This window comes from Calonectris borealis, chromosome Z (genome assembly GCF_964195595.1).
Source record: "Calonectris borealis chromosome Z, bCalBor7.hap1.2, whole genome shotgun sequence".
Lineage (NCBI taxonomy): Eukaryota > Metazoa > Chordata > Aves > Procellariiformes > Procellariidae > Calonectris > Calonectris borealis.
The window spans coordinates 86,034,732-86,050,572 of NC_134352.1; the positions used below are offsets into that span (position 1 = coordinate 86,034,732).

The 15,841-nt window shown below is 48.7% G+C and overlaps 1 protein-coding gene across 13 annotated transcripts in view; it reads right to left on the minus strand.

The window, feature by feature from the left end:
* Positions 1-15,841, minus strand: part of TCF4 (transcription factor 4) — a 235,940-nt gene that overhangs the window by 16,759 nt on the left and 203,340 nt on the right. For 7 of the 13 annotated variants that reach the window (XM_075137536.1, XM_075137541.1, XM_075137539.1 and 4 more), the window contains 4 exons: positions 11,778-11,845; positions 10,416-10,494; positions 7,702-7,778; positions 5,247-5,450 (listed from right to left, as the gene is read on the minus strand). In XM_075137536.1, the coding sequence (XP_074993637.1) occupies positions 5,247-5,450; positions 7,702-7,778; positions 10,416-10,494; positions 11,778-11,845 (428 nt within the window). The remainder of the gene's footprint in view (positions 1-5,246; positions 5,451-7,701; positions 7,779-10,415; positions 10,495-11,777; positions 11,846-15,841) is intronic. The other 6 variants (XM_075137542.1, XM_075137540.1, XM_075137537.1 and 3 more) reach the window with 1 other exon arrangement.

Sequence of the window (15,841 nt, forward strand, 5' to 3'; positions counted from 1 at the left end):
TTTGCGGTTGGGGCACAAGCCGGGGGATGCTGGGGGTTCAAATTCCCCCCCTCCACCCTGCCCAGCCGAGGAAGCCGTGCCCGACGCCCCGTGAGGGCGTCCCCCCCGAGCTCTGGCACCCGAGGGCTGTGATTTAAGAAATACCCCTATTTTGAGACCTTCCTGCTGCCCTCCTGCCTGCACGTGCTGCTGCTGCAACACAGCGGGCGCAGAGGAGCAGGCAGGTCCTCTGGGCTTTCACCGCTAAACCAGTTTGCTGCTAAACTGGTATCAAATACACTGTATTTGTAAACGGTGTGAATTAATGCGTGCCGGTTTGCTCACGGCTCAGGGGAAATTAGAAACAGGGACATCAGCAAATTCCAGGGGCCTGCTAAAAATTAGTGAATGCTTAAACGCTCTCCTTACTGGGCCACTAATAAAAAAAGCGAGGGAATGTAAAGTAAGAAATCCCTTTTAAGACAGCCTGCTATAGCAAACCGTTCGCGCAGGGAGCAGAACTCTGCTCCCAGCCACACAGCTGTAAACCTGGCCTCATTCCATTAAAACCGGAGCACTTGATTCCCATTTCCAGCAGCATCTGACCGATCTCTGCCTTATTTGTGTCTGGGGAGAAAAGTCGCACATCTGCTGCGCGAGGGAGAGCGCGGGCAGGGAGCGCAGGCAGGGAATGAAGGCAGGGAGTGCGGGCAGGGAGCGAAGGCAGGGAGCGCGGGCAAGGAGCGCAGGCAGGGAATGAGGGCAGGGAGCGCGGGCAGGGAGCGCGGGCAGGGAGTGAGGGCAGGGAGCGTGGGCAGGGAGCGTGGGCAGGGAGTGCGGGCTCTGCACGGCTCCGGGGTCGCCCCGGCGCGCTCGGGCAGCGCGCGGAGGTGCGCGGTGGGCACAGCCGCTTCCACCAGCGCTTTCTACAAGTTTCCGGTCCATACCTCCCACTGCTACTTTATTTACTGCAGCTGGCCAGCCTTTTATAGCCTGTTTCATGTATTAAAATTCAAATGTGGAAAACATTACCAGTATCCTCCTTGATTTTTTTTTTTTTTTTTTTTGAATTTTTTCCCCCTTCAACTTCCTTTTCAGCGTGGAATGTATCAAATGGTCAAAGGCTAACTTCAGACTGACTCTACTCAAAAACTATTTCCTTTGTTCTTATGTTTTTACTTCAAAATTCATACCAGTTTTCCAAAAGAAATTATCGGGCCCGACTCTTTCACCCAAGTTACGGTTTCAGACAGTGAGTAATGCTGCTTGGGAACGCGGCAGACTCTGGGTTTTCAGAGAAATGTCCCCGTCTTGTTTGCAGCAGCAGCAGCGCTGCTCTCAAAGCATCCGAATTCTCCTGCTCAGCTACCTCGCTCGGACCATACACTTACTTAGCAAAGCCCAAACAAGACAGGTCAGACCCCGCCACTCGGCATTTCTCCTGAAAAAGCAAGTGCCTGCATATTCCTAAAGACATGAAGGCGTTTTTCAGATGCATGATACCGGCACTTCGATTTCTCATTGTTGCTGCTTTTTTTGTTTAAATCTAACTTCACCTACATCTGGTATTTAAGCAAGGAGCACATATTTATGGAACAAACTGTCTCTGAAGTGATGCCCTGGGTGCATGTTGCATCAGTTTAACATATGCAAAGCGAACAAAGCTACAAAAATTAAACTCTTTTCTCTTGATTGAGAGCAGATATGCAGAAACAGTTGTAAGTCACAGATCTGGCTTTTAATAAAGCCAGATTTCTTCATTAAAAGCAGTATTGTTTAAACACTGGAGGAAAAAATAGCTTTGTACAAACTCAAATCTTAGATTATATGTATCCCAAGTGTATTTAACGTATTACCTGAGGCCAAGCTAAATTACAATCTAGAATTTCCTTTTGTGAATTCTCAGCAACTGCCACAGAGAGCAAACCAATGTCTGGTTCATGCTAATTTTATTGGGGAAGGGGAGAGGAGATGGATTTAACCGAGCTGCTGAAAAGGCATCTTTTTACCTCTCGGAGCCTTTCACCAGACCATTTTCAGTTAACACTTCACATTTTTTTGAACCTGCAAATGGTGCAGTCTCAGTTGTGGCTTTTAATGATATTTTACCCACGACAGAGTCACTTTTAGTAACATTTAATTTAACGAGGAGCAGAGCCTGTCACAAAGCTGCCCCAATAAAAAAATAAACAAAATCCCCCTTATTTTCCTTTCTCAGGTGCTTCATTTAACAACTGATGTTACATTTTAACAACCTGAAGCAACAGAAATTATGGGCAAATATTTAGCTTAAGGCATTGTATGTGGACAAGTTTGAAGGAAGAACTGTTTGGTCAAGTATAGCTGGGTAAGGATACCTGAAAAGCAAACTTTTTCTTGCAGGGGGAAGCGGGAGACAGCTGGGATATTTTGATTTCCGTATGAGATGGCAGACCTCAGCTGTGAAGGCTTTGCATGGTGGTCAGCACTCAAGCTTAGACATAAAACCTTGCCCTCGGCCGATGACGGAGCGTGCCGAGGGCTGCGGAGCCATCCCAACGTGGGACGGAGAGCGGCCGAAAGCCCACGGCTCGGCTCGGCCCCGCTGGGACAAGCCGCCCGAGAACTTCCCCCAGCATCGCACGAGGCTCAGGAACGGCCCTGCTGAATAAAGCCACACTCTCCGTGCCGCTGGAGGCTAATTATTTTATAATCACCTAACCGAGTATCAGGACAGCGCCTAGGGCGGGGGCATCCCCAGCGCACAGCAGAGCGGGGGCACGGTAATTATCAAATAATTGGCCACCAGAAGAAGCTCCTTCCTTCCCCTGGCAGTTGCCTCACACTCGGGCATCAAAGTTTCTTTCTTTCTTTCTTTCTTTCTCCTTCCCTTGTGAAAAAAAGGAGGAATCCTGTCTGAATCCTGTCAAATAAAATTCTAAATGTTTGCATTTTCCATATGATGTCTAATCCTATTTGGAATGCTTCTGAACATTTGGCCTTGATTACATCTTGGAGCAATGAATTTCACAGGACATTGTGTGTTGAATAAAAAGTATTTCTTTTTGTCAGGTTCACTGAATGTCCCCTTGTTCTTTAATTATAAGGCAGGATGAATAGGAGAGCTAGATTTACCTTCTCTATGCTGTCCATTATTCCATGTACCTCTATTATGTCTTCTCTTATTCATCTCCTTTCTAAACAAAATCACCACAATCTGTTCAACCTCCCTTCACATGAAAATCCTTCCATGCTTGCAATCATTCCTGCTGTTTGTCCCTGAACTCCTCCCAATTCCACCGCACTTTTTTGAGATAGGAAAACCAAACCAGAAGACAGCTCCAGGGAAGGTATACACACATGTATGTGTATGTGAATTATACCCAAGGCATGTACTGCCACTCCATCAGTTTTGGTGTCCCTTCACATGTGCCTTTTCAATTCAATGGGGTTTTGGTCTTGTTTTTAGAGATTCTTGCGCACTGAGGAGAAATTTCCATGTGACTCTAGCAGAGGCATACGCCGTCCTCCCTATATGTATATGGTTAATTGAAATTCTTTCTTCTAATCTGCCCTGCCTTGCCCTTAGCATGTGGGATGAGCAGGGGATCAAGCCTAGTCCTCCTCAGCGCCGCGCAGCAGCGAACTGGCCATGGATCTGTCAGGTCCCCTTCTCTTTCCACATATTTTCCCCTAGTCTTAATTAACCTAAATAGCTTGAACCATCGAAAATACTGCCAGATAACTCCTTGTTCCCTTCCTCCATTCCACGTGTGAGTAAGCAACTCTATTTCAGGAATGAAATTTGGAGGTATAAAACCGAATGCCTTTTAATCCTGCTGAAGATTGCACTGATCTAGTTCAGCTCTGCACGTGCGCAACTTCGCCGCTTCCTAATCGAGAATCGCTGCTTCTCAGCTCCTACAGGACCGGTTATTTTTTCATTAACTTCTGCTGAGGGACTTTAAGATTTCTGTATACTCAAATGCATCGTGTTAAATGGTTTTCCTTATTATTTTTCTGACATACTAAAAAATAAAAAGATTGAAGAGACAGGCTTTTCCTTTGCAGGAGAGAAAGCAACTGCAAAATATTTCCTTTGCAAAGTGCAAGATGTCTGTCCCGGAGACCCAAGTGGTGCACATAAGGCAAATTACAGACCTGATCCCACAGGCTTTTGTGACAGACCACCACAGGCACCAGTGACAGACTGGGGACCCAGTAACGCAAGCACAAGCCCAGGGAGGGTCTGCAGAGCCAGGCTTCGTGCACCGGCTATTTCGCGTTGGAGAAGGGTCACGTAATCCGGAGTGAAACACACGCCACAGGGAGCACGTGCAGCTCCAACTCTGAACCCCTTCTCCCCCCAAATTTAAGCATGTGTTTAAAACAAGGACAGGATTAGCTCTCATTCCTTAAACTTTCTCCAGCCCTGCACGCCAAAACCACGCCTTACACTAAAAACTGCACCCAGCTTCCCAAGCAAGTGGTGGGTCCCGAGTGAAACGCAACACTAATGAAATCTTTCTGAAAGCAAAAAAGGAAAAGCATTTCAGGACCTGGGTAGGGGCAGCGACTTTACGTTCACCTGGCCTGGAAATGAAAGCATAAATGAATCCCCGCAGGTTTCACACCCCCTCACGCCCCCCCGCATGCGCGCACACACAGTTTGCACCTCTGTGCACGTGGCTATGAGAAGAAGGGTAAACTGTGCGGGTGGCCCCTGAAGCGCGGCCGCGCGAACCACCCGAAAGGCACAGGAGAGCCTGACCTCGCTGCTGTCTCGCTGGTACGTGCCTGCCCCCTGCCATGGGGCAGCTCCCCCGGCACGCTCCTGCCTGCTGCCCCGGGGCTGCTGCTCCCCGCACGCCCTTCGCGGTGCCTGGCAGCGACTTCGTGGTGCCCGCGCCCTCGGCCCGCCCAAGCCGCGTCAGCAGGCATGGTTAACGAGGCCGGACGCAGAGCCCAGCGGCTCTGACAAGAGTGGTGCCAGCTGGGCTGAGGGCGCAGGCAGGGACAAACAGAAAGGGGGGCACTCGCCGCCATCAGAGCGAAAGGCGCACACAGACGTCTGTAGCTGTAGATAGCTCACACGTACACGCGGCGTAAAGGAAAGGCAGTACCGCTCCCTCCGTGAATACGCACGCGCGCACTAGTATATAACATCTCCGAGAAGCAGCGAACCCTTGCAGACCCTTACACCCATCCATCCCTTCCTCCCCCCTCCCCGAGCCCTTGCAGCCGGCTCGTTTTTCACCCCGGCGCTGTCGGCGAGTCCCGCGGCTTACCATGAGCGAGTGCCGGTTGGCGGAGAGCAGGCCGGTGCCGTAGCCGGAGCCCAGACCGGCCATGGCTCCATTGTGCGACGGCCCTATCAAGCCGTGCATGTCGGCGTGGCCCCCCGGCATGGCGGTGGCGGGCCCCACCGCGTGGTTGCGCAGCACGTGGATGGCGTCGTCCAGTCTCTCCAGGCGGTCCTCGATCCGGCTTTGCTGTTTGTGTGCGAGAAACAAAGCGGGAAGAGCATCAGCAGGCGCGCAGGGCCGCCCAGCGCCGGGCACGGGCGCTGCCGCCGGTGTGCGTGGGGCGCGCGGGGGCACGGTCACTGACAGCCAGTCCTTCCTTCTCAACCCCTTGGTGTTTTTTGGTTGGTTTTGGCTTTTTTTTTTCTTTTTTTTTTCTTTTTTTTTTTTGAAAGGAGTGGTTTTGTTTCCCTATGGCAATGTTTAGAGTAGCGTTGCGGGGAAGGAGAGAGCATGGTTAACACGAGTACAGCTTTGATTTTCATGGGCAAAACAGGTTCAATGATTCCTCATGAACATAATCATTACAGTACATATGTTGCCCTCTATGTCTTTGAAAAGTTTTAGTGATACTTAAAAAAAAAATAATAAAAAAAATAAAAAAGAAGTAGAAGTAAAGAAATAAATATACCTCTAATTGTAATCAATCTCTGACGGGATTTTCCTCCCCCCATCTAATCCCAGGATCACACACAAAGAGAGAAAGAGAAACTACCAGGTCCTACAGTCCCTCGCTGCTGGTTGGGTTCTTCCCTACAGCTATGCATCCTGAAATCACTCTTTATCACTGGTAAAAGCAGCAATAAACACTCTTCCCCAACTGAGCAGCTTACGGCCGGTGAGCAGCATGGCAAAGACTAGCAGCCACGGGGTCCCGGGGGGCAAGGGGTGCAGGGTTGCTCTGAACCACCCCTCCCGCCCCGGCTGCAATGCCATCGGGGTCCCTACAACCAAGCCCCCGGGAAGGACGGGCCCTCGCCTCCCACTTCTCCAACCATCCTAAAAGCCAGCCCACCCACAGCCCTGGGAAGGGCCTCCGAGAACCCCGACCGCTGCTTTCCCGAGTTGCTGCCTCCCAACACCGTGCTCCTGCTAAGCCAAAAAATAGCCCCCGAGGCGTGCTGCTGGCAGGGCGAGGACGAGGAGAAGCAATGGGCTGCAGGGAGTAGCCTTGAGGCTTCAGCCTGCCTGCTCCACAGGCTGCTCCATGAAAGGAAGGACCCACGTCTGCATGTCGTGCTCTGGGAACAACCCCCTGCGGGAGCCACTGCCCGCAGAACCCCCCCTGCACCCCCTGCTCTGCTTCCCCCAAGCCCCACCGCTGTCCTCGGCTATCCCCAGCGCAAGCCTTGTGCGACCTGGGCACCTGAAGTCTTTGCTCTTCAATAAAATACGGAAGGGGGAAGCACAACAGGACAGCCCCCAAGCACTGGGGAACCTGAGCTGCAAAAATAATTAGGCATAGCTTATGGATCTCTGCAGCAAGTCTCTTAACCGACCCATTGCTCTCCACAAACCAAAATAACTAAAAAACCTCCAGAAGACAGATAGCCTAGAAAATGGTCAATCATGAGAAGGATTTCTGTATCGGGGCGGAAAAAACAGTCCATGCTAATTCCTGACTTTGGCAAACTTCTAACGAAGCCAACAGGACTGCTGCATCGCCCCGTGCTAGCAGGGTTAAACACTGTGCCCTCGGGAATTATCTGATGGCCTTTTTTTTAAGGAAACTTTAAAGTTCTAGCACTATTTATTTTACACCCAACAACATGTCAGGCGTTTCACACCCATTAGTGAAACCCCCTAGACTTCCAACTGAGACCAACAACCAACCGAGAAGAGAGAGACAGAGGACATCGGACTCTACGGTCCTCCTCTGTCCTAACGTGCTTCTGGCCAGCTCCAACTCTTACTTAATCTTTCTATTAGGAAAGGTAACAAATCTTACTGACATCCCTTTAACCCTCTCTGCCACGCGAGCACTTAGGACCAGCTCGGCCTGGCAAACTCAGGTTCTTCCTGGGGAGAGGACTCCTGACCATCACTGCTGCATCGGCCGCGCTCCCTCCCTCGCTCCACAGGACTGACGGACGCTCCGTCCTGCGTGACAGCCACCACGGCTTTCTACTCCTATTTTCTCTTCAATCTATTCCATCTGCCTGCTCATCCTCCCCTCTTTTCGTGGTCCTCATCGCCCTTTTCAGTAGATCTCAACACCGCATCCCTTGTCAAACAGGAGACCCTGGCCAGCAGCATCTCAAACCGCATCACGCATCTAGAGCGCGGGGCACCCATGATACGAATTTAGAGGTGGTAAAATCAAGTCCGAGGGCATAGCGGTCACTAACGAAATGAAAACCTGTGTGAGAAGAATGGATGAGAAATGGAAAGAACAGCAAGTAAAATACTGAGGCAGAGGAGGTCACTAATCAAAACATACCAAAGAGTGTAAGGGACCTTCATAATTGGGAGATGATGACGCTTGACCTCCATTTCTAGACCAAACAGCTGTGCCTGCTAATAGTAAAATTGGAATTACCATTAGAACTATGCAAACAAAAATGTCTTTCAAACTTTTTGGACAGTTTTGTAGACATGTAAATGCCGTATTCCAGATAGACTATAGAGCAGACATATGGAGAACTTCCAAAATACACACGGATGAAAAAAAAAAAAAGGTATTTTGTAGCAAAGCACGTAGATGCAGGCCACAAAGTTCCCCCAGGCTGCTCCTCCGCATAGAGGGCTGCATTCATTCGGCAGCTGGAGCTGCGAGAGGCTCCGGGAGAAGGAAACGTCTCGGCGGTGAAGGAGAAGCAGCGCTGCCGCGGGGTGCTGCGGGGCGGCTGGACCCCTGCGCGAGCCCAGCACAGACTAGCCCATTCTCCTAGCCTTGCTTCCAGACACACTCGGTGCCACTGATGACGTCATCCCACCACCAAATTTACAAAATCTTAAAAAAAGAAGTCAGTAAAAGCACCGCACACAACATTCACGTATACGCTGATAAGGTTTGCGCTCTCTTTGGGCAGATTATTTGGTTTGGCCCAGCGAAACTGCCAAAGGTCTGACCGAAAACCTTCTGGTTTGTATCCGCTGCTCTAAATCTGTTCCTGCTGCTGCGGGAAGAAAAGGGCTCTGCTCTCCAGCAGCATTTTCTAAGGAAAAATTTGCCCTTGTGAAAGAGGCAAACACAGGGAAAAGAAGTTTTTTTCAAGTATTTTCCCAACAGCTTTTATATATATAGTACAACGCTTAGACAATTTATAATGCTCTTTTGAACGAGTAATCCTCTGAATGATCTCATAAAACCGGGTTAAGAATTTGAGATGGAAATATCAGGATTTTAATCTTAATGTCTACATTGAGTGGCATTTGCTTGGACTGAGATAGGCCAGGGTGGAACTCGTGGCAATTTTTTTTAGGCTCCCACAGTTAAAATTTTTTTTCTCATAAAAGTCAAAATTATGTCAGTTCTAATTAAAACTTAAATCTTCCCTTTTCTGGTCCCCATGGAGCTTTTAGTTGAGGTTTTGCTACAGCACTGAATGAAGCAATGAGCAGCAATCTTTACCTTCAGAATAGTTTTTAACTAGCCCTTGACACCCTTGAGGGAAAGCGTCTTGCACGCTGAACACTTTCAGCTCGTATTTAAATGCACTTATACTCCCTATTTTTATTTATTTTGACACTCGGTTCTCCCTATTTACCCAGCAGAGCCTGCAAAAAGCAACGCAGGCCAAATTCGCACGGGATTTTTCTCTTTGGCTCGGCCCCTTCCATCGGGAAGGAGGGCAGCGCCTCGCTAGGAGAAAGGCAGCCCCGGTGCCCAGGGTGCTGCACCTCGAGGGCGATTCCGGGCAAAGTAAGGGCAGAAAGTCCTTTTCTGAGGTGTGGGAACCCCCCAGGCTATGACAGGCCAGGTGGTCCCTCTGTCCCCCATCCCCTGCTAGGGGTGGCATTGTGGGGACGTTTGTTGACTGGATGTCACCCCGATGTTACGTGCTCCTTCACAGCAGCTGAGCGTGATGGAGATGGATGTGGTGTCCTCCTGGACCTTGTCCTGCAGAGCCTGCCAGCTAGCACGAGCTTCTCTCCTTCCAAGAGGGTCTCATCACTGCAGAGCTCCTGTTAGGTCTATGTCTCTGAGGCTGGGGCACCATCTTAAAGGCTCAGGAGCCCAGGAGCTCCCTCCGCCTCGGGCGTGCTCCTCATGCCCCATGGAGAACGAGGGATGGATCACACCTCTGCCAGCGCTGCCCTATGGAAACACGGCGGCCTCGGCTGCCTTTCAGGATTCCCGGTGAGGTTAACAGGATCCAGGGCTCACGCACAAAGAAGAGGAGACCGGGGTCTTTGGTTATGTGTGATATAGACCTCGTCTCAGCGCGGGGATGGGAAGCCAAGAGGCCTTCTCCAAGGGGTCAGCGTGTGCTGCGTGGGAGGAGAAGCCTAATGCTCTAGCCGAAAAGTCTCAAGGTTTAAGAAATCCAAGTTATATTCAGGTAAACATTTAAAACACCTGACGCTCATGAGAACTACCCTGGGCCTCTGGATCTTTTCAGTTTAGGCTTTTATTAGTAGAGTGGGTGTAGTTAAAATATGCAGTTATTATAAACAAAGTATAAAACGATCAACTGGACTCACAGGGGCTCAGTTTGTCCAGAGACATATTTTACGGATCAAACAGGCTTTTGCTTCAGCCCCGGGAGGGGATGGGGAACGTACAAGGAGATGCACCTGGCATGGTCACCCTGGAGCGGGGCTGCCGCGAGGGCGTGGGTGTCCCTGCACAGGGGCACGGCCACGGCACGGGACACGCTCTGCACCGGGCAGACACCGTCTGCCACAAGACCCCGAGGGCACTGCAGGAAGCCGCAATAAGGATGCATAAAACCACTGCTTTTTGTAAATGCATCTGCCTGAGAGCTGCAACGACCTTCTCTCTGCACTGGAAATACAGCGTGTAGGACACCTCTCTGCTCATCTCTGCGGGACCACCAGCCACCTGCACCTGCTGGGCAGCAATACGGGAACCGCTGGTGCTGCCGGCTGGATGCACGTCTCACACCCAGTACCGTCGGAGCTCATTTAGGCATCTCCTACCAAAAATATGTTGAAACGTTCAGTAAAATAGAATTGTAACAACAATACCTGAGAGAGAAGGGGGAGAACCAACAGGAGTTGAAGGATTTGATGAAAAGCTGTTGTTGGTGTGATCTGGAGAATAGATCTTTAAAAGATGATACAGAATTAATCTAAAGCCATCACAAACTGATGCAGAAAGAAATATGGAATTCTTATGCATTCAGTTCATTTAAATGAAAGCAGGACAGGTTAAAAAGCCTCTTATTCAAATATTAATATTTTTATAAAGACAAAACTGTATTAGATGCAGGAAGCTAGACAACAGACCCCTTTTGATGGGAACAGACACTAGCCAATTAAGCAATGGTTTCTGACTGTCACACGGATCTGCTACGGTAGATATACACATTTTCATTGCATAGACTACTTTACGAATGAGTGTCATTGAACAAGGCCTTAAAGCACGCCTGAAAATTGCTTTTTTGTTATGCTGAAATCCCTTAACGGCCAAAATAAAGCAAAAGGAGCAGAGCACGTTAAACCCTGGCACAGCGGGTAATCTGCAGCAGCAAACTCCAACTACTTGTCTGCTGCTCCGGCGAGAAAGCCCCCGCGTGCCCCGTGCCCGGGCGAGGGTGCCACCACCCCGTGGCGTCCCCGCTCACCACCCGTGCCATTTGTCAGGGCACCACTTCAAAGTGGATTCTGTACTGTATCAGTTATTTCAGGCAAACTAGAGTCTGACTTTTCGTCTTTTTCAATGAAGCATCGAAGAATATGCAAAAAAAAATTAACTCTCATGAGAACTCAATGGAACCCACTCTGCCCAGAAAATAACTATAGTGGTCCTTATTAAAAGTCAGCCCGTGCCAACTGGTACCGCAGCGATAGCTGGGGCACAGCAGGGTTTCCTCCTGCTTTGAGCTGGAAAACCGCTGTACCCCAGCTACCCAGGTAAGAGGTGGTAACTGCTGACTTTAACAGCAACCACAGTAACTGAATAGGTGGAAACTGCCATGAAAAATAGAAAATCTAAAGGCAAATTCAAAAAGAACCCTGTTTGCGGATGGCTCGGTAGTGCAGGAGTCATCCTGCTGCTGGGTTCTGTTCAGACCTCCCTCGCCCTAGGAAATGCGGTGTGTGATAGACTGACAGACACAGCTCCTTGGCACCCAGTCAATGTGACCAGGTCAAGGCTTCCCCTCTTCCCATTTCTATTCTACCATAAAATTACGTCTAAAACTTTTTAAACACCATTTTGCACTGATTGTTCAATATTTCAGTTGGCAGTAACTCCACGTGGGTGACCTCTGAGACCAGATCTCTCCCGTTTGCTGTTCATCTTCGTAAACTCCAGGCGTCCAATTCTGATTAAAGTTCACACTTTCAAAATGGTAAACGTGTATTCCAAAGTAAATATTTCCTTACAGAGGCAAGTGCTTTCCCCAGCGCATCACCAGTCTGCGAGCTGCCTGCTGCCCCACTTCCTCTGTTTGCTGAAAAACAAAAGACTCGATGTAAAAACAGACAGTAAAACATCATAGACTTCTACTCCTGGTCCACTTACTCATAATTTAATTGCATTTTAATGCTAATTATATAAAATTAATCTTTAATTACCATTAATTTGTTTGCTAAGGTAGATATCAAACACATTCATGCTCCGCTTTTGCAGATAAAATATAAACTTGACATGCCGGGTTTTTTTAAAATATATTGTATATTTGATAGTCCTTGGCCACATGGCTTTACTTTTTCTGAACAAAAGGCTTCTAATAGTAGAAGATGCTCAAAGATATGGAAAATATGCAAGCGCACAGCTAGGCAAGCCCGCAGTGAGCTGAAGCCTGGGGTTGGGGAAAGGCTCCTGCCTCCCCTGCCCCATGCAGAGACCCGGTGCCCGTCCGAGGGTGCTGAGTTTGTGCTCTAGGATGTGCAAATCCACTCTAACGAGGGTATTCTTCTTCAAAAGCTCTACGGCACTTATATATAAGGACAGTATTTCACATACAAAATGTCAAAAACTACTGCAGAGGAACATTATAAAGGCGGCAAAGACAACTCCCTGGAGCCGGGAACGCCAGAGCTCAGCCCGCCTGCGCAGCCCCGCTTCTCTCCCTGCGCCCGCACTGGGAGCAGTCATTAATTCCAGGCTCTCGCCGCGCTCCCCGGCAGCCCTAGCCTCCCTCGCCGCAAGGGAAGGACAAAGTGCCATTAATAAGCAGCTACCCGGTATTTTGTTTTCTCCTCATTCACTGTGATCCTGCTCCTTTGTATACTTTTCAATGCATCTTTTAAAGACGTTATTAAATTCCACATGGACTTTTCCAAAGGGTTCCTTCTGACTTCACTTGAACATTTCACGAGCGTTTAATGAAATGATTTTTCACCATCTCTCAGGCGATGGGATTGCATCTTTTATATACGAAATTTAGGGCAAGAAAAAGCATGGTGTAGCAGGCCACCAGTTTCTCACGCTGAGGGACAGGACTGAAACTTCTCCGTTACAGGAGAAACTGAAGGGAAGAAAAATTAGGGCATTCAGCATCTATATGTCCATTTACAGACTAAAAGGGCAGCTTTGGCTGCCTGTGATCAATACTTCTGCTTTCATCTCCGAGGATCCTAAATCAGGCAGCCAGAAAATGAGAAACAAGCAGTCAGTAACCACCCCGGAAAGCCGGGATTAATGTCTGGAACGCAAGGGCTGAGGCAGGAGAGGATCCTGTAACGCAGGGGGGTTTGAAGGGCTTCAGTTTGCAGCCCTCGGCAGGCTCGGCACCACGAGGCCACGGGATCCCGTGCCCAGAGGACTGCAGCAGCAAGCCCACCCCCTGGTCTGAGCCCGGGGCGTCCCAGGAAAAGGAGGCAGGGACCAAATTGCCCACGTTTGTACCACAAAGTGCAAGCACAGGCACTTTTTTGGTCATTAAAAAGTAATATTAAAAAGCCTCCTCCAAGTTTCACCCCAGCATTATGCAGGGCATGGGAAGGAGCAGGGCTGGATCCATTCTACGGCTCTTGGATTTTGCCATCGGTGTACCTACAGTCACTAATAACTGAATGTGTATGGCCCAGCACTCAAAGCAGATGAGCCGATCTGCCTGTGGACGCTGCAGCTCCACAGCAGCAGCAGGGAAATCTGAGCTTCGGGGACCTGGTCCAAGGGATGTCCTGCCATGCCCCTTCGGAGCAACCTTTCTGCTCCACCTCCTCCATCTTCCCACCCTGAAAGCATTTCTCTCACCCACTGTCTCCATTTAGCTTTTCCTAATCTCCATCCCTTGCCCTTTTCATCCCAGCAGCTTCAGCAGGGTCTAGTTAGGAAAACTTAAGGAATGGCACAGAAAAGCATTTTCCTTCTATTTCTCATGTACAACATGCATGTTATCAAATCTAAGAAATGCAGCCTCTTTACATTTAACCTGACTGCGTAACTCGGACGTTTCAGCATTTCCCCTACAGCAGACTCCTCTGGAAGGGCCTCAAGGACTATGGGTGTCCCAAATGCTGTTAGACAAACTTGTACAGTCTGGTTTGCTTTTGCCTACTCCTTTTTTTCCCCTTTTCTTAGTTAAACTTTTATTATTGTACACTTGAAAATGTGCTCATCTGCCAATGACAGCTTATTTGTGATCTCAGCTCAGTTTGAAATTAGGCATCAAGATGTATAAAGAAAGATATATAAAGAAATGCGAAGACAGATAGAACAGGCGGTGTCAGCTAGGGATACAACTTATCAGGGTAATTTAATGTTGTAAATCACAACCTAAAGGTTCGCGACTTGAATAATACCAGGCAGATGTCCAGAAATTCAGTTACTTCGCTCTGAAGTGAACTGTGAATCTAAATGTAAATCATGCATTGTTTTTTCCTTTTTCTAAGTGACTCTAACTACATTATTCTAAAATTAAGTCCTACATTTGTCTGTCTGAAGGCTGGTTTCTCCTAATGAGACAAGCTATACCGGTCCTGCGGGAGAAGCAAATGCAGGGACCACAGTCTTGCTCCACGTGCTCTTAGAAACTTGACAGCGCTGAGCTGGGCCACGTATTATATTAGTCACTGCTAAGAACAAAGGAATTCTTCAGATATACGGAGTATTAAACTTCTCCTGAAAGACTTTGAAGACAAATTAATGCGGTAGGCCTGGAAAACATACAGGGAGAGCCTCGAGGACAGGCAGCAGTGTGCAAAGTTCCCTTTTGCAGAGAAGAGGAAGCTTCACTGGGAAAGGGATGCTTGAAAAGCAATACAGTCGAGGTTTGCAACACGGGGAAGGCAAGCTTGCACCATTATTCGTTGCTCTCCCCATATAAAAACTGAAAGCCACCCATTAAAACAAACCAAAAAAGGGTTTGTGTTTTTTTTTCACTAGTATCCAGTTCGATGGGGAAACTCATTGCTTTAAGGTATGCAAAGACCAAACATATAAATAGATTTAAAAAGAACTAGACAAATTCACGGAGAAGAACATCCATCGGGGCTACTGACCACCAGCCCCGGGCACCACCCCAGCTGGGGACGGCGCCGAGCTGCAGGCTGCAAAGCCCCGAGGCAGAGGCGGAGGGAGGAGCGCGTTTGGGCTGAGGCTCCGTCCCAGCTGCCGGCCGCCCCACTTCCAGCGCTCCTGGGCTTGGGTCTCAGGGACAGAGGAGAAAATGGGCAAATGAGGCACTTTCTGCATGAAAGACTAAGTTAAACATAAGCAGACAGAGATCTTCTGAAAGGGTTCATGTCCCGAAAATAACTGGGATTACTTAAATACAGCTAACTTGTTAATGTATGTTTTTATTTCTTACATCACTAATGGTTTTAAATGTAAATTATTATTTGCTTTAGCTATCATTCTGGTAATGTAAGGGTCATGACTGAAACCTGCAGGTCTCTAAAGAAAACCCCATATTTGAAGGAAGAACAGAAAACTGAAGTCTTAAAAAGAAACACATCAAGGAGCATCTGCTGCAAGAGCCCAAAGATTTCGGGAGCAATGGGACAAAACTAACATCATCCTGGGACGGGGCACTACAGAAATAAGAACCAGACCTCAAACGCAGGAAAAGATAACCCAGGGTATCGCTACAGAGAAAGGTAATGTACAGTGCTGCTTTGCACTGCGAACGGCTATGGAATATAATCAACTGTTTCTATTAATACCGCACAGTTGTTGGTCCATCACTTTACCACCGGCTTCAATGAAACACTATTTAAATACAGTTGCTGACGCCCCAAAGGCTGAGCAGGGACAGGCTTAGCTGACAGCTTCGGTGTGCGCTACAACTGTCAGGTTTAAACCATCGGGATAGTTATCCGAGCTCTGAAAAGCACCCAGAATGGAAGAAAATTTATATGAAAAGCAAGAACTACCTGGACTAGGCTGGGACATGCATCGTGAAGACAGATGCAGACCCCGCACCTCGTGCGCGAGCGGCTGGCGGGGAAGAGTTGCAGGGAAGAATCATAGGATCATAGAACTGTTTAGGTTGGAAAAG